We start from the raw sequence: 24,476 nt of genomic DNA on the forward strand, positions 1-24,476 counted from the left end.
TACCATCAACACACACTGCCCAGCTATCATTATCAACGCCCCCTCCGCCCCCCCGCAAAAGCACCCTACACTCATTCACTTCTAGCCTTCTCCAATCTACTCTCCATACTCCAGCTAAGCATGACCTTAACCAAAATGCAAACCTAATCACGTCTTCCTGCTCATACACACCACACCCTTGAACAACACCCTCCAATCTTTCTATTGCTTTTATTTTTATTTTTTTTTAGAGAGTGAGCAAGCGAGCGAGCATGAGCAGGGGAGAGGGGCAGGAGACAGAGACAGAGAGAATTTTAAGCAAGCTCCACGCTCAGCATGGAGCCCGCTGTGGGACTTGATCCCACAACCCGAGAATCATGATTTGTGCTGAAATCAAGAGTCAGATGCTCAACCAACTGAGCCACCCGGATGCCCCTTTCCATTGCTTTTAGAATAAGGCCCAAAACCTTTTCTTAAAAAAAAAAATATTTACTTATTTTGAGAAAGAGAGAGAACAGGGAAGGGGCAGAGGGAGAGAGAGAAATCCCAAGCAGTCTCCATCCTGTCAGCACCGAGCCCAACACAAGCTCAACATGGGGCCCAACACCACAAACCCTTAGATCATGGCCGGAGCTGAAACCAAGAGTCAGAGGCTTAACTGACTGAGTCATCCAGATGCCCCAAGTCCAAAACCTTTAGCATAATCTATAAGGGCTTGCAAAGTCTGGCTCCTACATATCTTTCTCACATCTCTCCCTCCCCTACTCTTCTCCAGCCACCAACTTGGCTTTTTCCAGGTCTCGTGTGTGCCATAATCTCCCCGCATGCTTGCACAGGCCTCCCACAGAGCCTCTGTACACACTGTGTTCTCTACCTGGAATACCCTTATTCCCTCTTTCGCCTTCCCCCTTAAACCACTCAAATTTTTCTAAATCTTTAGGACTCAGGTCAAACATTGTTTCCTGAAGTAAAATCCCCATTTCTCAAAGCAAAGCACTTTGTACCATTCTTTTATTATGTATCACCAGTTATAAAAACTATTTGTATTAGTACATTTCCCCTAGTAGATGATAAACTCCATGAGCTCAGGTATGCTGTTAGTTTTTATCATGTATCCTCTACCCTCTCCCCAAAGTCTGAAATATATCAGGCTCTCAGTAAATATTAACTGAATACATGTATGAATGAATGAGATTAAATTGAAGAGAGGCCGCTGGATACCATATGAATGGATGAAATAATGAAAACAGACAGAAGCCAGGCAAAAGAGACCTCTGTCACCCTAAACTTAAAAGGTGGACAGATGGGGGTTGGGGAAATGGGACATTTAATGGATACAGAATTGTACAGTATGGGATGATGAAAAAGTTCTGGAGATGGTCAGTGGTGATGGCTGCACAGCAATGTGACTGTACTCAATGCCACTTAACTGTAGATTTAAAAAATGGTTAAAAAAATAAAAAGTAAAAATAAAAAATGGTTGGGGCGCCTGGGTGGCTCAGTTAATTAAGCGTCTGATTATTGATTTCGGCTCAGCTCATGATCCCCAGTTCATGGGATTAAGAGGATTCTCTCTCCCTCTCTCTCTCTCTCTCTCTGCCCCTTCCCGACCCGGGCAGCACGCATTCTCTCTCAAATACACTTAAAAAAACAATTTATAAAAATGGTTAAAGTGGTAAATTTTAAGCTATGTAAAGTTTCCAATTAAAAAAAAAGATGGACAAAGAAGGAAGAACCTTCAAAGACGGCTTCAAAGAAAACAGTAGGGAGGGTGAGACAGGGTAAAAAATACAATGCACCATCATGGGGCGCCTGGGTGGCTCAGTCAGTTAAGCATCTGACTTCGGCTCAGGTCATGATCTTGCGGCTCTTGAGTTCAAGCCCTGTGTTGGGCTCTGTGCTGACAGCTCAAAGCCTGGAGCCTGCTTTGGATTCTGTGTCTCCCCCACTCTCTGCGCCCGGCCCCCCCAACTCGTGCTGTGTCTCGCTCCGTCTCTCAAAAATAATAAATATTAAAAAAAAAACATTTTAAAAAATACAATGCATTATCATAAACAATAAGAGAAGAACATCTTCGGGACAAGTAGTAGAGCACTGCAAGGAGGCTGAGCGGGACTGAACAGAAACCATTCTCTTAGAATACAATAGCTGTATTCCCAGGAAGCTCTGCCTTATCACAGAAATACATCTAATATCTCCTCACCAACTTGGAAAAGGGGGGATTTAGGACTAAGGTTGAAATTTGGGATAGCCAAATAGTTGTTTTTTCTTTTTATTTTTTTAAGTTTATCTATCCACTGAGGGGTGGGAAGGAGAGGCAGAGAGAGGCAGAAAGAGAGGGAGAGGACCCCAAGCAGGCTCCACACTGTCAGCACAGAGCCAGAAGTGGGGCTCGAACTCACGAACCCATGAGATCATGACCTGAGAGGGAATCAAGCATCAGAGGCTTAACCGACTGAGCCATCCAGGTGCCCCTTTTCCTTTGACTATATATTACATTTATAGCTGTACCTACTGCTCTGTGCATATAGCTATAAAATCTAAACACTGTCAAACAAATCCAGTACCTGATTACACCTAGTTTTGGTTCAAGAGTAACAGTTTCTCTTACACACTCCCACTACCTTTAATACCTTGTTATAATAAAGCAAAAAGCTACTTCACTCAAATTGCTATTTTTGAGGTGTTATTTTGGTTTTCCCCAAGTCCAATTGACTAATTGCCAATTGCTAATAGTTCCTATTTTTTAGGATGTTTTAAACCAAGGTTTGGTGAACTGCAGCCTGTGAGTCAATTCCAGCCCACCACTTCTTTTTGTAAATAAAGCTTCCCTGGAACAGAGCCATGCCCATTCATTTACGTATTATCTATGGCTGCTTGCGTCTAAGAAGGGCAAAGGGGAGTAACTGCAACAGAGACCTCATGGCCCACAAAGCCTAAGATGTTTACTATCTGGCTATTTACAGAAAAAGTTTGCCAATGCGTTTATATGTTTATTTATCGACTGTCTGCCACCCCCGTTAGAATATAAGCTCTGGGAAGTAAGGGACTTTTTCGTCTTTTTTATTCATTGCAATATCCTCAGAGTTGAGAACAACACCTAGCACAAAGTAGGTTACGAACATATACTGCTGAATAATGACAACTCCTAACTGTAAAATATACTTACCTTATTTCTAAGGTGAGATACAGTAATGGAAAGTTGTTCCTAAAGATATTTTTAATAAACATCTAAATAATATCACCTAACTGGAATGAGTTAGAAATTTTCCAGTTATTTTGAATTGTCTACTACCTTGTCTAGATACTTTTAATAATTTGGAGGCGCCTGAGTGGCTCAGTCAGTTAACTATCTAACTTGGGTTCAGGTCATGATCTCGTGGTTCATGGGTTCAAGCCCCACGTCGGGCTCAGTGCTGACAGCTCAGAGCCTGGAGCCTACTTCAGATTCTGTGTCTCCCTCTCTCTCTACCCCTCCCCTACTTGCACTCTCTCTCTCTCTCTCAAAAATAAACAAACATTAGGGGCGCCTGGGTGGCGCAGTCGGTTAAGCGTCCGACTTCAGCCAGGTCACGATCTCACGGTCCGTGAGTTCGAGCCCCGCGTCAGGCTCTGGGCTGATGGCTCAGAGCCTGGAGCCTGTTTCTGATTCTGTGTCTCCGTCTCTCTCTGCCCCTCCCCCGTTCATGCTCTATCTCTCTCTCTGTCCCAAAAATAAATAAACGTTGAAAAAAAAAATTTAAAAAAAAAAAAAAAAATAAACAAACATTAAAAAAAAACTCTTATGAATAGAATTTAAATCAAGCTCCAGGATACAATTCTAAAAACACTTACTATTCAGAAAAAAAATTTTTTTTAATTGCATAAAGGCTACTGCTTTTCCAAAAAGGATCCTCTATACACAAGGAAAAAGTAACACAGAAGTTACATATACACAAGGAAAAAGCTCACAGAAGTTAAATAATGCACAGAGTCACAGAGTAACTAAGTGCTAGAATGAGAATGGGGTCTCTTTGGTTCCCAGCCTGTATGTTTCCACCACATCAGAATTTCCCAAGGGTGGTGAGAGAACTTTAGATGATACCAAACATATTTTTAATAGTTATTTGTTTTAACTTATATTAGAAAAAAAAAGCCCTATCATATAAACCCCATTATTTCATGGATATTATTCTTTAGGATGAAGTGAAATAAAAATGAGAAGATTGGGGCAAAAAGCTATTAAGTAAATTTAACAGGGTATTATGTAATTTAACAAGCTATTAAGTAAACAAGGTTATGTGCATATGGTAAAAACCCGTGATGGCATGCACGAGATTAAGAAACCACCAAGCAAAAAACTGCCTTCCTAAAAACATACCAACTCAACATCTATCTGTTTTTTGATTAAAGAAAGCAAGGAGATGAACTTGCAAGTAAAATTATAGACATACCTGACATAGTTTGATCAAGTTTGTGGATAAGAGACTTTTTAGCACATTCGACATCAGGACTTGGGTAATCCAAAACTTGCCTGCACCAAACTAGTGGACTAACTGATTTCTGCATTGGTGTAAGTTTTTTCTTTGGTGATGAATACAGCCTAGAAGAAAACAAAAACAAAAACAAAAATAAAAGGTTAACATTCATTATTATTAAGCACAAGTTATAAGACAGGGATCCTTTTGGACAGATTTAAATTAAGAGGGGGGTGTTGTAGGTATCACGGAATGTCTTTAAAATCACCTACATTTTACTTTGTGTATAAAAAGAAAATGACACTACAACCATCAATATTAACCCATATTTCAAATGTTAAATAAACCCAAATGAAGCCAACTGTCTAACTCTAAAATAGGTCTTCTTTTTCTTTTAGTCTCATTACAAAAACTATGAGGAAACATCTGTCTTTACAATAGTTCGGTCTGTTTTCAGTAGTACTTGATCAACTCCCTAATATAACCATATCATTAAGTACTGTCTTGGAGACAGTATGAGATAAATACCTTGTTTCCCACCTGCCAGTTCACTTCCTACCACAAACCACACAAAAATCTCCCATTAGCAATCCATTCCCTTTAGTTAAGCAGTACCCACTCTTGTAGCCTTCTTTTCAAACCATGACACATCAGAAAAAAGCAATACTTTAAATCCTGAATAACTTAATATGAATGCATTTATGAAATTTACTTCAGTCTCAGGAAAAAGAATAGGACAGTACACTTTATAAGCTCCTGGGGAAGGTATACAAAAAGACAATGTGGGCAGAAGACAGGAGAGTGATACCCTTGAATTTCCTACTTCATAGTTTTTTCCTCAGATTGGTCCAGATTATGTCAATTGATATTAATTTATTTCAAATGTGATACCATATGAAAAATGTGAAGTTACTTAAATTCTAATCAGAATGGTTTCCAAATTAAGACACTTTGAGTGGAATTTATGAAGTAAACAACAGTATGCTTTATCTACATAGTTAAATGTCTCCATAAGACTAGGAGTTAGTACTTTCACATTTTATATTAATCAAGTTAGGGCAATCAAATAAAATGTGTTCTGGTATAAACATTTAAATATATCTCTATAGTACCAGAATTGACAAACTACTTTCTAGTGACCCAAAGTACATTTTCCATCCCTTTTCTCATCTCCCCTATCTATAAATTAATTCACTCACATCAACTAGTTAGCTCTGATCAAGATAATCAAAACTAATAGGGTAAATAATCATTTCTCTAGTCAACAATCCGTGTTCATTTGGATAAAAATGAAATAAAATCTCAATTTATGAAATACCTTAATAACAGTTCAAAAAGAAAACGAAACCAATGGGGTTCATTCTCTTTCCATCTTAAATACTACAAATGTTTCATAATAAATCTCTACCTCAGCATTCCATTTTAATTGTGATAACTATCATATATAGGTATTTTAGGTTAGAAATATATAGCAAACGAAACTATAGATGAATAAACACTAACAAAATCACTTTATGATCGTTACTCTTTCAACATATAACTTTTCCCTACACTACTGGTTTCACACAATTTAATCACATGACTCACGTGTGCTTAGTATGTTCCTCTACTGTTAGCTGTAAAACTAACTGTAAAAAGTTCAAGGATCAGGAATGAGCCTCAAAAATATGCTCAAAGTAACCAGACACAAAAAACACACATACTGTATGATTCCATTTATACAAAATGTCTAGAAAAGGACACACCAGAAAGTAGATTAGTCATTGTCTAGGACTAGAAGAGGTAGGAATGGGGAAGAGATTTCTTTTAGAGTGAAACAAATGTTCTAAAATTACATGGTGGTGATGGCTGTGGTAACAATGTCATGACTGTAAATATACTAAATTCTTGAATCTTATGATGCATTTTATTGCATATATATATTATAGAGATATGGGTAAATTCTATATTATATAAATTATATCCTGATAAAGTTTTTATTAAAAAATTATAAGGTGCTTTTAGAATCTTTAAAAATAGAGAATGTACTATAAACTAAATAAAACAATAATTCAAAATCAGTTACACTAAGCCATCATATCTCCTATACCCTATGAATGGTAGCTCTCCTGTTTTTGTCAATGGCACCATAATTCCTTCAGTTACAAAAGCTAAAAACTCAAATTTTGGGTTCCTCCATCTGTTTTATTTCCTACCTTCACCAATAATCTATCACCAAGTCTTGCTGATCCTACATGTACAAACTTACTTTCCCCCCACCATTCCTATATTTACTTCCCTAACTGGCAACAGAGAATGCACCTTCCTTCCATTAACAGATAAAAGTTAATGTAGTAACCTGTACATTCCTAGAGTGATGAAAAGAGGGAGACTGATTCAATAACCCGAGTATGCCAACTATCTCTTATCACTCTATCTTCTTATTTCAGTGCCCCATTACTACCCTCAAGTCTAAAAATGGAGGCCTATGGCCCAAATGGCATTGGCAAAAAATTATTCTTTGGTCAAGGAACCTTTGGTTGAGGTTTCAAAGTATTTCTAAACCTGACAGAGGACATGTGAACTGGGTTGTGGCATGTAAGTGGATCCTCTTTTAGCAAGACCAAGATGTTTCAGTCCCTGAATTTTTAAAGAAAATCCTAAACAAAAATATTTGAATACATGTCATCTCCTTTGTTTGTTTCTTACAAACACATAGACTTCTTCAAAATAACTATTTCATGAGCTAAAAACATTTTTCTCACTGGTGCTTTTGAAGTTTTTAATATTTAATAACTTAATAATAATGTTGAATCACAAGGGACTTATTTCTGATGGGCACAGCCAGTACATAGGTGGCTAATACAACTTACAAGGGTTGGGATTTGTCAAGCTTTCACCTGCCAAGAAAACTTGAAATGTATAACTTCATTACCCTAATTCTGCTAAAATTAAGTCATAGAGGCCCAGTGGGGAGCTGAGCCTCCACTCCTCCCCAGCATCAACAAGGCAGGAGGCAGTGTGGAGTGAGCATCTCATCTCCCTTTACCAGTTCTCTACATGTCAGTAGGGCCCAGTATAGAGTTGATTTTACACCCCATCCATCTGGAAGAAGATAGTGTGAGCCAGGGCCCCACTCTTGCTGACATGATGTCAGCATGACCTGGCAGAGAGCTGAACGTCTATCCCATGCACTATACCTAGACAAAAGTGCTTACTAAAAAAGAAGAAATATGATTAGGAGTTTCACAATATAATACACAGAATATCAGGGATACAACTGGAAATCATTCACCATACCAAGAAAACAGTTAAAGGTGGGATGAAGAACAGAAACAATGAAGTCAAACTGAAAACAAAAACCAAAATGGCAGACATAAATCCAACCACACCAATAATTACACTAAATTGAATAGACTATAAGCAATCTATTCAAAAGGCAGAGATGGTCAGACTGAATAAAAAAAAGACCCAGGCACTTGGATGGTTCAGTTGGTTAAGCATCCAACATAGGCTCAGGTCATAATTTCATGGCTCATGAGTTCGAGCCCCGCATCAGGCTCTGCACTCTCTTTCTCTCTCTCCCCCTCTCTCCCCCCAACACTCTCTCTCTCAAAATAAATAAATTTTGAAAAAACAAACAATAAAACAAGACCTAACTATATTTTTCTGTAGAAGAAACACCTTAGATTCAAAGTCACAAGTAGGTTGAAACTAAAAGACGGGAAGATATACCATGAAAATAGTAACCATAAAAGAGCTGGAACTTAAGAAATATTACTGGAGACAAAGAGAGATCAATACATCAGGAAGATATAACAATCAAATAAAAAGATACCTAATAACAGTAGTAGAATAAAAAGAAAAAGAGACAACTGAGAAATTTTATTTGGAGTTTTCAATAGCACCCTCTTAAGAGCTGAAAAAAGAGCTACATGGAAAAATCAGTAAGAATTTAGAAGTCTTGAACATTATCAAGCAATTTTACTTAATTGACAATTATGGGGCACTCTACCCATCAATAAAAGAACAGATGTTCTTTTTAAGTACACACGGGACATTCTTCAGGTCAGATCAAATTGACCATGAAAAAGTCTTTCTGAATTTAAAATAACTGAAATTCTTCAAAGTTTGTTCTCGGACCACAATGGAATTACATTAGAAATCAACAGAAAGAAATGTAGTAAATTCCAAATATTTGGAAATTAAACAACACACTTAAAAAGAACCACAGGTCAAATAATAGATCACAAGGGAAATTAGAAAATATCTTTAACTGAAAAAAACAAAAATAAAACATACCACTAATTATGTGATGAAGACAGTGAAGTACTTAGAGGAAAATTTATAATTTTTAGCACATATTAGGAAAGAAAAGAGGTCTTGAATCAACAATCTAATCATAAAAAATAAGAAGAGCAAATTAAACTCAAGACAGTCAGAAGGGAGGAAAATATAAATATTAGTAGTAATCAGTGAAATAGAAAAATAGAGGGAAAAAAAAAAAAGAAACCAAATATGGTTCTTTGAAAAGACTCTCAAAATGCAGTATTTTAGATTTACCAAAAAAAAAAAAAGTGAGAAAACACTAATTACAAAAATTAGAAATAAAGAGTGAACACTGCTACAAACAGGATTATAAGGGAATATTATGAACAGTTTATGCAAACAGGTTAGATAGGATATACAAATTCCTAGAAAGATACAAGTTACCAAATGGGACTCACAGAGAAACAGAGAATGTGAAGAGATTTACAAAAAGAAATTGAATCAGTAATTAGAAATCTTCCTGTAAAGAAAAACAACCCATGCCCAAATGCCTTTACCTATTAATGTTATCATCACCAAGGAAAAAATAATACCAAATCCTACACAAATTCTTTCAGAAAAATAGATCTAATGGTGAAAGAATGAATTCTTCTTCTAGGACTGGGAATAAAGTTAAGGATGCAAGCTCTCATCATTTCTATACAATGCTACACTAGAGTGTCTCACCAGTTTCACAAGGCAAGGAAAAGTAATTAAAGACATCATATGAAAGAAGGAAGCAAAACAGTCTTTATTCACAGCCAACATGATCCTGTATATAGAAATGCCTTCGCAGGAATCTACCAAAACCAAAAACACCCAACTAGAATAAATGTATTTAGTAAGGTTGTAGGATACGGGATTGACAGGCAAAACAATCATTTGTATATCTATATATTATTTCAAATATGAAATAACAAATGAAGTATAAGAGTTGTACCCTAAAAACAGTAAAACACTGAGATAAATTAAAGAAAACTTCAATAAATGAAAGATGTACTATGTTCATAGACCTGAAGACTCAATATTGTCAAGACGTCAGTATTTCCAAACTGATCTACACAACACAATCTCTAAAAACAAATCTCAGCAGGCCTCTTTTACAGATATTGACAAGCTAATTCTTAAAGTTATATGAAAATGTAAAGAGCAAAGAATGTCAAAACAATTTTGAAAAAGAAAAACCCTTAAAAAAAAAAAAGCCCTGAAAATCTCTGGTCTTGCTTTCTTCTTATCCCTTCTATATAATGGCACTTAGTTGTTCTCTAAAATATGAATTTGAGTGTATTAACATACCTGTGCTAAAAATTCTGTGCCAGTTTCCTTTTGCCCTTTGACAGAGTCTTATCCAAAAAAAAAAAAAAAAAAAAAAGGCCCCCACAGCCCTTTCAGGCATCAGCGGTGATCTGTTTCGGTACTTTTTTAAAAAGCTGCATTTCTCACTTTCATCCACCACCCAAATTTTAATAGCAACCATATGGTACTAATTTCTATTCCTGGAAAGCCCAACACTTTTGCTTCTAGGTCACACATGCATGTTGTTCCCTCTGCCTGAAACAAGCTCAATTCTTTTTGCTTATCTCATCCTCCCTTGCCCAACCTTGGTCAGACCATTCCTACTTTTGACTGTGTCTCAGCTTAAATGTCACTTAATCAGGGAAACTTTCCTAACCACCTCTCATAAGACTAGTACTATAGGTGTGCCTGGATGGCTCAGTCAGTTAAGTGACCTGCTTGATTTTAGCTCACGTCACGATCTCATGGTTTATAAGTTTGAGCTCCTCATTGTCAGTGCAGAGCCTGTTGGGATTCTGTCTCTCCCTCTCTGTCTCTCTTTCAAAATAAGTAAACTAAACTAAAAAAACAAAAACAAAAAACAACTAGTAATAAATAGTGAAGCAAGGTGTTTTAACAAAGCATCTTTGCAGCCACCTAAATATGCCTTGTTAAAAAGGAAATTTCACCTCTAACATCCACTCTAGTTACAAAAGATTTAGCTTTATACTTCGTTCATTTTTGTCTTTTTGAAGTTTTTCAGTTGGTATTTATAAGTTGAAAAAAGACATTTAAAAAAAATGTACTAGTGACAAAAATGCTAAAACATTGGATGAACCTCAAAAACATTACGCTAAGTAGTAGCTAGCCACAAAAGACCATGTACTATATGAGATCATCTACATGGAATGTCTGGATAGGCCAAACTAGGAGACAAAAAGTAGATTAATGGCTGCCGAGGGATAGGAGAGGGGGTAGGGAGAAGAGAAATGGGAAGTGACTGCTAATGGGTACATGGTTTCTTTGGGGAATGTTAAAAATATTCTGAAACAAGACTATGATAATGGTTGTACCATTTTGTAAATATATTAGAAACCAATGAATACTAAAAACCACAGTACACTTTAAATAGGTGAATCTTATACTATGTAAGTTATAGTTTATAAATTAATTGGCCCTTGGGGCACCTGGGTGGCTTAGTTGGTTAAGTGTCTGACTCTTGATTTCGGCTCAGGCCATTATCTCATGGTTCATGGGGTCGAGCCCTGCATCAGGCTCTGCACTGACAGCAAAGAGCCTGCTTGGGATTCTCACTCTCCCTCTCCCTCTGACCCTACCCAGCTTGTGCACTCTCTCTCAAAATAAATAAACTTAAAAAAGAAAAAGAGAGCGAGAACATTAAAAAAAAGAAATTGGCCCTCGAGATATTACTTTTTCCCTTAGATCATTACAGAAGAATTAAAAATCATTAAATATAATTTATGTATATTGTTAAATACTGAGAGAACTAGTAGGAATATAAGAATATTAATATTATGAAACTGACAGTAATAATTCACATTTTGGCCCATATGCCACACATGCCTGTATAATATGACTGATAAGAACTAAGAATGCAACTTTATTATTTTTTAAAAGATGTAACAACTTTCAGTAATATAGGAATGTATAAATGTAAGGAGTGATAACAACCCTCCTCCCCCTACCAATTCTATCCCCTCAAATTATTTGCAGTTTGGAATATGTCTCTCCTGACTTTCCAATGAATATATAATAGACATATAATTAAATGATAGGAAGGGAAACTGGAGTTGATTAAATTATAGGAAGGGAAACTGGAGTTACTTTGCTGAATTTATGGTAACCACAGTAATCACTTTTCATACTATAGTTAGCTGAAAGCAAAGTAGTGAAGCTAAGAACAACAAAGATTTAATTTTAAGGTAAAAATAAAATTATATTAAAATTATTATTGAAATCTATGTCTTTAATAATTAGTCAACTTTCTACAGGCCAAGAAAAATAATCAGATTTTAATACCTCAAAATCAAACTTCTCTATTTATTATGGCATATTCAAGACAAAAAACAAAAACAAAAAAAACCCCAAAAAACAAAAAAACAGAGCCTCTGTCTTCACAGTTTCAATGCACAATCCCTGGCACAGTGACTGACATTTAGAGATGGCCAAATATTTGCATCTGAATGAAGACTGAATAAAACAACCATGATTACAATATTTAAAAATGTATATGAGAAAAAGATAAAGGAAACATACCAAAGTAAGATCAAGGTGACTATTTTGAGATTGTAATTTTGTTTCTATTTTTATAATTTTATGATTTTGTAAATCTTTCATTAATAGAAGTATCTTTGGTTTCACCCACAACTAAAAATAATTTAGTAATTCTAAACTCTTAGGATACATTGCTTTATAAAGATTTACTAAGCTTTCTCAATCAGTAAGGCAATAATAAGTGCTATTATTATTATTATTTGTATTTTATTAAATGTTTATTACATGCCAGGAATGATTTCAATATTTTAAATATACTAACTCTGGGAATGTAAGCTGGTGCAGCCACTCTGGAAAACAGTATGGAGGTCCCTCAAAAAATTAAAAATAGAACTACCCTACGACCCAGCAATTGCACTACTAGGCATTTATCCACGGGATACAGGTGTGCTGTTTCAAAGGTACACATGCACCTCCATGTTTATAGCCGCACTATCAACAATAGCCAAAGTATGGAAAGAGCCCAAATGTCCATCGATGGATGAATGGATAAAGAAGATGTGTGTGTGTGTGTGTGTGTGTGTGTGTGTGTGTATACACACACACACACACACACACACACACACACACACACACACACAATGGAGTATTACTCAGCAATCAAAAAGAATGAAATCTTACTATTTGCAGCTATGTGGATGGAACTGGAGAGTATTATGCTAAGTGAAATTAGTCAGAGAAAGACAAAAATCATATGACTTCACTCACATGAGGACTTTAAGAGACAAAACAGATGAACATAAGGGAAGGGAAACAAAAATCATATAAAAACAGGGAGAGGGGACAAAACAGAAGAGACTCATAAATATGGAGAGCAAACTGAGGATTACTGGAGGGGTTGTGGGAGGGGGGACAGGCTAAATGGGTAAGGGGTACTAAAGAATCTACTCCTGAAGTCATTGTTGCACTATATGCTGACTAATTTGGATGTAAATGAAAAAAAATAAAATTAAAAAAAATAAAAATAAATATACTAACTCAATCTTCACAACAAAGCCATGAATAGATGCTATCATAATCCCCATTATACAGATAAGGTCACCAAGGCACAATGAGATAAATGACAGAGATATAAATGTCCAAAGTGACATAGTTATTAAGTGACAAAACTAGGATTACTCCAGAACCTACTTTCTTAAGTATTATGCTTTAGTGCCTAAGGAAGCCCCTGGCTGGCTCAGTCAGTAGAGCATGGAACGCTTGATCTCAGGGTCCTGAGTTCAACCCACATTAGGGGGTAGAATTTACTTAACAAAAAAAAAAAAAAAAAAAAAGACTTCAACATAGTAGTCATTCTAATGGTTCCTGCTGTTCCCTGTTCTCTTTTCCTAAGCCCTACCAACCATAAAGTATAAAGTTGTAATCGATCCCACTATTATAATAAAAAAAAATCACAACAACTGAAAAATCACAACTCAATCTTCATTTCATATATGTAATAAGGGACTTTTTGAAATTTTAGATTAATTATGCCATTAACTATTATATTTAGTCTATTAGCTGACTTGCAGGCATATATACTACATTTATATGAAGAAATATAAAATACTCTTCTGGTTTTCAGAGGACTGTCATCAGTATTACTAATTATAATGGTAATTATTAGCAAGGCAAATTCATTAAGAAATTCTTACACCAGTTTACAAGCACTGAAGTGACATTAGCTGCAGGGTAGGATACATATATAAACAGAAGGTATGACAGCAGAATACAACGTGGTTACCAAAACACAAGGCAGAGCAAGCAAACAGAAAAGAATGAAGAAAAGCTTTAAAGTAGTGAATTCTAAAGTTTTAGACAGTGATACTCTACGTTTCCATTTTCATTTCACAAACCTCGATTCTCATTCCAGTATGGCAAGAGTTTTTTTTAAGAAAATGAAAAGAATTTTGATATTCCCTGGAATTCTACAAAAGTGAGGTTGGAAATTACCTCTTTAAAAAGACAATCTTGGGGTGCCTGGGTGGCGCAGTCGGTTAAGCGTCCGACTTCAGCCAGGTCACGATCTCGCGGTCCGGGAGTTCGAGCCCCGCGTCGGCCTCTGGGCTGATGGCTCAGAGCCTGGAGCCTGTTTCCGATTCTGTGTCTCCCTCTCTCTCTGCCCCTCCCCCGTTCATGCTCTATCTCTCTCTGTCCCAAAAAAATAAATAAACGTTGAAAAAAAGACAATCTTCTACTCTTGAGGCATAGCCACATACTGCTGGGAACAATAGTTACGGTGGGACCAACCTAGAGTGCAGCAATCAAAAATTGAATTGTTTGGTTTTTGGGGTTCTTCTGTTTTGTTTTTGACAAAAGACATCAGGAAGGCTGGGAGTCTCAAACTATACTACCAGACTGTGCAAATTTTGACAATAGCTGTAAAGCAAGACAATCCTTATGTATACTGACTAAACACAGATTTTTCAGCCACCATCACATACATAGATAACAATTACTACTCATAGTATTTTTTAGTCCACAGAGAACATACATGGTTATAGGTTTATACATATTTACATACAGATACGTAGGTTACATGTATATGTAAAAAACATGTACATTTTTTTTTTAACTTTTATTTATGTATTTTGAAAGAAAGAGAGAGAATGCCAGAGAGGGACGGGGGGGGGGGGGGGAGAGGATCTGAAGTGGGCTCCGTGCTGACAGCAGAGAGCCTGATGTGGGGGCTCAAACTCACCAACCATGAGATCGTGACCTGAGCTGAAACCAAGAGTCAGATGCTTAAATGACTGAGCCACCCAGGCACCCCAACATGTATTCTTTTGGAGTACCTTGCTTGTTAATAGCTAACTTTATTGGTGAAATGCCTTAAACAGGAATTTTATCTGTAGAAGCCATACAACTTACGGCTAACAAGTTGTAACTTTTAGCCAATGACATACCCTTCAAATCCCAGATAATAATGCATACTCTAATGACTTTTAGCAGTTTGCCCATTAAGGTTTGGTTTTAAAAAATTAATAGGGGTGCTTGGGTGGCTCAATCATTTAAGCGTCCAACTCTTGATTTCAGCTCAGGTCATGATCTCACAGTTTACAAATTCGAGCCCTCCATCAGGCTGTCTGCTGTCATCACAGAGCCTGCTTCAGATCCTCTCTCCCCCCTCTCTCTGTGCTCCCACTCATGCTCGCTCTCACCCTCTCAAAATAAATAAACGTTAAAAAATTTTAAATTAATATATTTTTTTTATTTTTTATTTAAAAAAAAATTTTTTTTCAACGTTTATTTATTTTTGGGACAGAGAGAGACAGAGCATGAACGGGGGAGGGGCAGAGAGAGAGGGAGACACAGAATTGGAAACAGGCTCCAGGCTCTGAGCCATCAGCCCAGAGCCTGACGCGGGGCTCAAACTCACGGACCGCGAGATCGTGACCTGGCTGAAGTCGGACGCTTAACCGACTGCGCCACCCAGGCGCCCCTAAATTAATATATTTTTCTTAAGAAAGTTTCTGCACAAATATCTGAGAAAAGGTATGAGAGCATAAAGTTAGAATCCACAAAAAACTGGAAACACAGGTTTATTAATACAATAAAGACTAAACAACTGTTCTATCAGAGAATTTTCTATTTGCAGTGCTCTTAAAGGTTCTAAACTTAGTTTCTTAAATTATGAAATTAAAATATTTTATCCACTTTGTGAAAATACGAAGAATAGAAGGAATCAAAATACATGTATTTAGATACATATATGTTTAAATATTTGTATTTAAATATATGTGTTTATCGTCAACACTGGGTTAGCCTAAAATTACAGGTAACTGAAGTGCTACAGAAAACTTGGCAATATTCTTATGTTACATGCCAGAGTAGAGGTAAGAGAGAAGGGTACACTGTACTCTGTTCATAGAACTAAAGTTAATATTAGGACCAGCTCAGACATTCTCTTTTCTTTTTCTTTGGAGTTATATAAAAAGAAAGGTGAGAGTGGGTATGTGAGAATTCCTGACATATACTGTATATCGAAATGGTTAGAATGCATAAAATACTTTTGAGAGGCAAGAGGGACAGTGTTTTTAGAACTGGCATTGTCCTAGAAAGAAAACCCAATCTAGTCCTCCATTATTAACATTTGTAGTTGTGGGTCTATACAATTTATATATAATTATATAACTGTCTTTCATATGAGACTCCAAGCACCTCAAGGACAGGAATAATATTTCCCATCAACTCTTATGCTCTACCTTCAACCTCAAAGAAACCTGTCTGGCACAGAGTAAAAAAGGAATTCGATATTGCAGAATGAAACAAAGGAAATAATTATAAAGAATCCATAATAAGTGCATAAAAAGAATGCACTTTTTCTTGAAAAATTATACATAGAATCTATAGTTATTCTTGACTGTACTACTCAGTAACTCCAGTTGTTGGACGGGCAGAACTAAATTCTTTCTATTTCAATTTATGTCCATTCTACCTCATTTGTTCCTTTCAAAATACCCACAACAATTAATCAGGATCTCTCCCAAGTGGCAGTAATCAAATTATCCCAGGGTCTTTAAGAGGATAAATTTAACTTATTCTCTGGTCCCTTAACTTTCTTCTTTTCCCATCAGTTTTTTCGCATATCACTAACTAAAGTTTAACTACCAAAGCTAGAAGTCATGACACAAGGGTCTGAAAATACATGTTACAAGTGTAAAAACTGAGCTCTTCTATTTCTTCACACATTTTCTACATCACAGGATTTTTATTATTCTATCAACTGCCATCTCAGAGGATACAACTATAAATTTGTTCCTACTATTTTATTCTATATTTACTGGATACTTTTTTAATTTGAAGAAGTCTTATGTTTCATCATAACCAACTATCATTCTTTGGACATATATCATTTTCAATTTCAAACAATTCTAGTCCTAATTTTTTTCATGGGTGTCATAGAGCTCCGGAGGTTAACTATAACATCCCCCAAAATCAGATACCTCCAAACAAACACAAAATGGCAACAGTCAACGAATGAAAAATTTTATGCTAACCTTGACTATTTTCTCTCTCCCCGTATTCAATGTGTTCAATCAACACTTCCTATCCATTCATTAATGCCCCTAAAATCCATCCCTTCCTTTTCATTTCCACTAACTTCACCCAAGCCTAAACCCTCATCTCACCCAACATAAACTATTATAATAGTCTCAAGTGGTTTCCCCATACCTACTAGACTTCCCAAGCTATCCTCTACCCACTACCATTTAGCTAAAATACAGTTCAGTATAACATTGTTTCGCAGGTCAAAAAACGTCCGCATCGGCAAGAGTCCCCAGCTTAATTTTCAAGATCCTTTTATCTGATCCAAAACTACATCCTCTGATCTTCTCTCCCATATACTCCAGTAAAAAAAATAAATAAGAGTAAACAAAACAAAACACTCCTGTCCAGCCAAACTGGCCAAATAAATGTTCACTTCATTATCTTGGACAGTTAAACCACAGATGTCTTTGTTCATAGTTCTTTTTACTATGGGGGCTGGGGAGGGTGCAGAATTTTCTTTCCATTTTCCTTATCTAATCTCAGCCTTACTTAAAGACCAATTCAAGACTTGCCTCTTTTATGAGGCTTTCCAACAACTACAGTTCTTATCCCTACTTCTTATCATCTTAACACAGTACTCTACTCATAGTAAGTATACAATGTATATTTGGTGATTAACTGGAAGGGTGATCGTTTATCCACTTTGTACAGGGAAGTCCTCAAGCCTGTTGTTCTGGCATCCCAGCACTCCCTTGACTCTCCAAGTGTCCAGGTTTGTACAATTTAGTTTTGTTAAATTTCAAACATTACTATTTTATGATTTAGAAATGTAAACGGAACACAGTTATCAGAATGAAATACTTACTCCTGCAATATTCCTGGTTAAGTTGACACTGTATCACAAGTATGCTGTAAGGCAATACTTGGGGTGATTTTGCCCCCAGGAGACATGTGGCAATGTCTGGAGGCATTTTTTGTCTGCTAAACACCCTACAATGCACAGGACAGCCTCCACAACAAAGAATTATCTGGCCCAAAATGTCAATATCCTCATAGAAGAAAGCTAGTTAGACCAAAATACTATTTTTAAACAATGTAGATATCTTATAAAAGGAACAAATCTGATCTTTAATCATTTGGTTTGATATGGTGATTTTTATGAACTTATAAATACTTGGGATGAAATGGAAAGAATATCACTCGACTCAATACTTCGGTTTGAAGTATTAAGTTTTTACCATGTGCTTCTGGGCACAAGAGGTTGAGAAAACTCAGAGGCTTAGTTTTCTAGCCCTTAAGCATAGCTGTGCCTTCTGTTCCCACCTATATACTATCTCTGTACTAATCTTTCTGAAACACCATTTTGCTAAGAATATTCCAACACTCAAAAAAATCTCCTCCTACATTTCACGGGACGCCCACAATATGGTCTCTAACCCAATGATTCAACTTTATTTCTCACTTGTTCCCCAACAAACTTCACTGAAGTATCTTCACAGGCTTTCTCTTTATCCTACTCAAATATAGCATTCATCCTTTTCCCTGCACTGTTTGATTCTGCCAGAATAGCAAGAAATACCCTTCCACCTGTACCTAAATCCTATGTCCCAGCTGTCACATTCAAGTCCATAATAAGCCTTTCTTCTATGAACTCTCATTGTTGGTTTCAGAGAGAACCAAATTCCAAGTTCGTTCTGTCTCCAAGCTAAACTGTAAGTACCTTGAAGGCTTAGTATTAACTTCCACCTTGTCATTTAATCAAATATTAATGTAGCGGCCATCAATGGCCAGGCATGGTGTCAGACAGGAATTCAAAGATGAATTAGGACAAGGCTAGATTATACATAGTGCTGTTTGCTAGCCTCTCTCATTCATTTGCTCTAAACCATTGAGGCCTATAATGTCTGCTTGTCAAGTTCCAAACCTCTAGACTCAGGTTTCTAGGATTCATCAATTTTTTTTTTTATTTTGTTTTTTAATCCTCTCCAGAGCAGCCCTAGCTAAGAATAACCAGTGGCAAACAAGAATTTTACTATGACAAGTCAACACAAGACCCATTATCTCCCTCTCAGAGAGGAAATTAGCAGGCCTACTCAAAAGATATTCACATCCTAAAGTTACTAAATTCTTTCCAATATTAATAAAGACAAACATTCTAACTGCATTATATTTACAAAATACAGTAATAATTAGGCACTAAATACATACTTAAAACTTCCTCACTAACTCAATAACATCTGTTAAATTCCATTCCTCAATGTTATCAGACTTACAGTCCACTTACAAACTTAGCCTGGCCCACCCCAGCTCCTTACTCATACCTTTCAAATCAAACAAAACAACCCTTTACAGCCACAGAAAATGGGTGCTTTTTCACTCTCTCACAGAGAAACAGCAAAAGCTCTAGAATGGAGGGCTGTGTGTGGGAGGGGTTTCCTTCTAGTAAACTACAGAAGTAGGATATGGTTTGATTCATCCTCATGAATTCTAAACCTCTAATTTTTAACTAAGCACTATCTCCCTCTTTACCTTATCTTTCCAAATATTTTCACAAATTTCAAATCTGATATTATGGTATTATCTTGTTCTTAATATTTTTCACATTTCAAGGAGATACAGTCACTTTTTCTTTTCCTACCTATAGTCCTTTAACACTTTTAAGAAATTTCACCTTTATTCCAGCATTTGAGCCTTTTCAAAGTCAAAGCAAACTGTATGTTTTGCATTTTTTTGAGCCACACCTAGTTTAAAGGCCTAGTTTTAAAAAACCTTCCTCTTAAATAAGCTAGTTTGTTCCTAAAGGTGTCCATTTCCTCCATAATTTAGATTTCTAAATGAAAGACCCCAGAGGATGTGATTTTGAGTTAAATGGAGCAGGCAAAATAAGAACTTATATTGCCTGAAGTCTTAAAACTTACATACTTTTTACATGTTCATTTTTGCTACTAAACTAGCACAACAGTCAGCATGCAGTGTGCTTTGGCTAGTATGACTCCTTACCATAAGGAACAGTATATTATTATCGTAACTCAATCTATTTACATTAAGTCACTTATTAAAAAAAAAAAGTCAAAATTAGTTTACAGATACAGTTCTAGAAATGTCCCTAGCAAAAGGGCAAGGAGGCAAGAGCCTTGGTAAGTGGAGGGAAAAGGGAAGAAGCCCTTTTGAGCCACAAGGGCATCAGTACCAGTTTCCCTGGAAGTTTGGCATATTTCTTTAACCAGAAGGCTCGCAAGATGTGAGCTACACACAACTTTGGGGTTATCTGACATTCCTGGACAATAAAAAAGAATCAGAGTTTCCCCACCTCAACAAAAACAGATTACATACTTTATTTAAAGGTAAATCTGGTAGACATTAATATTTACACTCAGGTAATTTTATTTTTAAAATGCAAAGTTAAAAACAAGAGTAGTTGACAAAATCATACACATCAGCTGACTTGGGCTCCAGTTCTATCAAAAACACATGTCTACATTTACTGGAACTGGGGTGCCTGGAAGGCTCAGTTGGTAAATGTCTGACTCTTGATTTCAGCTCAGGTCTTGATCTTAGGGTTTATGAGATCGAGCCCTGCATTCCCCACACCAGGCTCTGTGATGATGGTATAGAGCCTGCTTCGGGTTCTCTCTTTCCCTCCCTCTGTTTGTCCCTCCCCCCAACTCTCAAAATTAATAAACATTAAAAAACAAAAATAAACTTATGGGAACCAAGATTTCTTCATCATTGATATGTAATCTTACTACCATTAAGTAATAAGAAAAGCATCAATGGCTTTTCAATGTATCATATTTTATTATGATCCCTACCTATGTGACCACAAAGTAATGAAACTGACTTAAATCCTATAAATAGGATTTTTTAAATTATAAAAGCATTTTGTGTTCGTAACAGGAAATTTAGAAATGACAAGTACAAACAAGTTTAAAACAAGGTGCATCTGTTATCCTAACAAAGAGACACCACTATTTTGATTAATTTTAAAAATGATTTTTAACAACAGACACTACATCTAGACAGCATTTCCTTCTTTAGTTTATCATGGAAGAGTACGGATTCAATACTGCCAGTATTCAGAATGTGTGTGAAACTGGCATGGGGTCATTAAAGTCAGCCAAGAAATTTGGTCTTACTATTTTACAGCTGCACCGCACTTCAATCTAACATCACTGACAATCAGATTGATTCAATTTAATTTAATGTAACTGAACTCTGACTACACACAAGGTACTGAGAGCCTGTTCAGGCCCATGAAGATGAATATGATACAGTCCTTCTCCTTAAACTGCTCACAACCTAGACTAGAGAGACCAAAGTACAAGGCTGTTGTGTTACATATGCTCTAAAAAGGATATATAAACAGGTAACACTGAAGAGGATGTAAACCAAGCAGGATATTCAGAATTTCACAAAGGAAAGAAAAAGGTGCTCTGCTGTAGAATGAACATCAGAGCATGCCACCAAGCATGAATGTCCATAAAGTTTGCTGGCAACAGTAAGTAAATATGGGGAAAAGGTGAACTGGAATTGGATTGCTGAGGACTTCAAATACCTTGCGAACCCATTTTTATTCACTAGCATAATAATGACTTTCGACCGTTTTCAAAACTCATACCTACCCTCAAGAGGAAAAGAATCTTCCATTACTGAGGATATTCAGAGAAATGTACCACAGATTTGGGGTTGGGGGGGGGAATCTATGATGCTTCCATTGCTTAAGATCTCTCCCACATTTAAACTTAGCACTTTGTCTTGAAGGTATCTTATGCTCCCAAAGAGATTGCAATATTTTAATCACAGAAACAGAGTTAAAAGAACACTTAGAAGTAACATAATTCAACCAATTTTTACCTCTTTGTAACATCCTTTGTCACAGGACCATTCAGCAGTCTTCGCCGTTGAAGGTTATTTATGGTGTTTTTTTTTTTTTTAAAGATTTTTATTAAATGTAATCTTTATCCTCAGTGTGGGGCTCAGATTCACAACCCTGGGATCAAGAGTCTCATGCTCCACCGACTGAGCCGGCCAGGTGACCCTGAAGGGGGCTACACTCTTTAAAGACAGCCCGTACCATCTAAAAACAGCTCTATTTGAAAATTCTACCTTACATTAAATAAAAATTTGCCTGCCTCTTACACCTATTGTTCTAGTAATGATCTCCAGAGTTATACAGAATAAATCTAATAATACTCATTATAGTCCTTCAAAAACATTTTTAAAATGTCTAAAAATCATTCTCTTCCCAAAGCTAAATACCTGTAGGTTAAATAAGCCAAGATAAAATGTTTCTCACTAGACATGATTTTCAGACTTAGCATGAATCTCAGTTCATTATATTAGCTATGTGACTTTAACTGTTTTATGTGCAAAATGGTACATGACACATCCTACAACATAGATGGAACTTTGAATTAAATAAGCCAGACAGAAAAGGGCAAATACCATAGGATTTCACTTATATGAGGTACCTAGAAGGTCAAATTCATGGACACAGAAAGTTGAATGGTAGTTGCCAAGGGCTGGGGGCACAGAGAATAGGGAAATGGGGAGTTATTGTTTATACAGAATGTCAACGTGGAAAGATAAAAACTTCCGGAGATGGATGGTGGTGATGATTGCATAACAATGTATATGCCACTGAATTGTACACTTAAAAATGGTTAAAATGGTAAATTTTTTATTTTGTATATTTTACCACAATAAAAAATGGAGATAACTCAAAATTGTACAGATTAAATGACTTGCCATGCATAAAATGCCTTATACAATACTTTGTATGCAGAACATAATTCAACAATAGTGACTGCAACATATTTTACCAATTATTTGGCCCTTCTTGGCCAAACTCCATTTTTTAAGAAAGTAAGAACCTGCATTATCTTGTCTCTCAGTGTTCCCAACACTGTGCTGTTCATACATGGGACTCTAAGTATTTGTTCTATTAAAAAAAAAAAAAAAAAAAAAACAAACTAGGGAAGCCTGGGGAGGTCAGTCAGGTAAGTGTCCAACTATTGATTTTGGCTCAGGTCATGACCTCATGCTTAGTCCGATTGAGACCCGAATCGGGCTCTGTGAAGGCAGCTCAGAGCTTGTGTGGGATGCTCTCTTGGCTCCCTCCCCAACTCACGCTTTTTCTCTCAAAATAAATGAATAAACTTTTGGAAGAAAAAAAAAGATAAGTCCACATCAGTATCACCGGAAAATCACTATGCATAACTTCTTAATTCATTTAAAACACACACACGAGCTGCATTACTTTAACCTCTTCATGGTATTTAGACGTCTAGAAAACTAACTTCAGGATGTTAATCAGCAAATAACTGCCAAACTATTTTAGATAAGTAATAATTATACAAATTAAACCTTATTAACCTAGACTTATCATATGAAATTACAGACAAATTGTACCAATGGTCTCCCCCATGAAAAGCATACATAAAACAAAGAGGTCATGTAATAAGGTTCATTCTTAGATGTGACGGACTATGAGAAAAAAAATACAGTAAGTAAAAACCACCTACTATCTAGAAGTTAGAGAAGTTCATCAATACAATTTATTGATGAGAAGTCAGTCTGAGTTTAAAATGTCTTCAAAAACTTGAGGGAAAATGGATTTAAAGTAAAATGGATTTAATAGGATATGAAGAACTTATTCAATTTCCAATCACAAACATTTTTAAGAAGAAATAACTATTTGCCTCCAACAGTTTGAATATTAAACAGCTTAAAAACAAGAGGCAAGACCACCTGATCTCAAAGTCCATTTTAATTTCATTTTCTATGATTATATGTTCTACAAAGTTCCTACGGGCCCTGCAAAGAGCCTGGCAACTTTATCAATTTTCCCTAACATCTCTATTCTCAATCTGTTCTCTCCACTACAGATGCAGGGGGTTTATGTCAATAATAAAAGAATTCTCAAAGTAAAGAAAAAAGGGAGAAAATAATATAATGACAAACTTCTAGATACCAAGAACTAATTTTAACTAACAAGTAGTGAATAGGTAATGCAGTCACTATGAATATATATGCAATATTAAACGATCATCTACAGAAGTGCAGCAGAGTAGGTAAATAAAAAGTCTAAAACTTATTTTAGAAAGTATTTCACACCTACACTCCTCTTTTGCCTACAGATAAATTCCTTTTCAATTAGCAAAATTCACAGTAGGGATGGAGAAAATAATCTTAAGAAACTTGAAGAGCTGG

At 36.1% G+C, this 24,476-nt stretch overlaps 1 protein-coding gene across 2 annotated transcripts in view; it reads right to left on the reverse strand.

Moving 5' to 3' along the window:
* The window catches only part of SLAIN2 (SLAIN motif family member 2), a 75,161-nt gene that overhangs the window by 38,000 nt on the left and 12,685 nt on the right, over positions 1 to 24,476 (reverse strand). For both annotated transcript variants that reach the window (XM_043572715.1, XM_043572714.1), the window contains exon 2: positions 4,413 to 4,561. In XM_043572715.1, coding sequence (XP_043428650.1) covers positions 4,413 to 4,561 — 149 coding nt within the window. The remainder of the gene's footprint in view (positions 1 to 4,412; positions 4,562 to 24,476) is intronic.

Source organism: Prionailurus bengalensis, chromosome B1 (assembly GCF_016509475.1).
Source record: "Prionailurus bengalensis isolate Pbe53 chromosome B1, Fcat_Pben_1.1_paternal_pri, whole genome shotgun sequence".
NCBI lineage: Eukaryota > Metazoa > Chordata > Mammalia > Carnivora > Felidae > Prionailurus > Prionailurus bengalensis.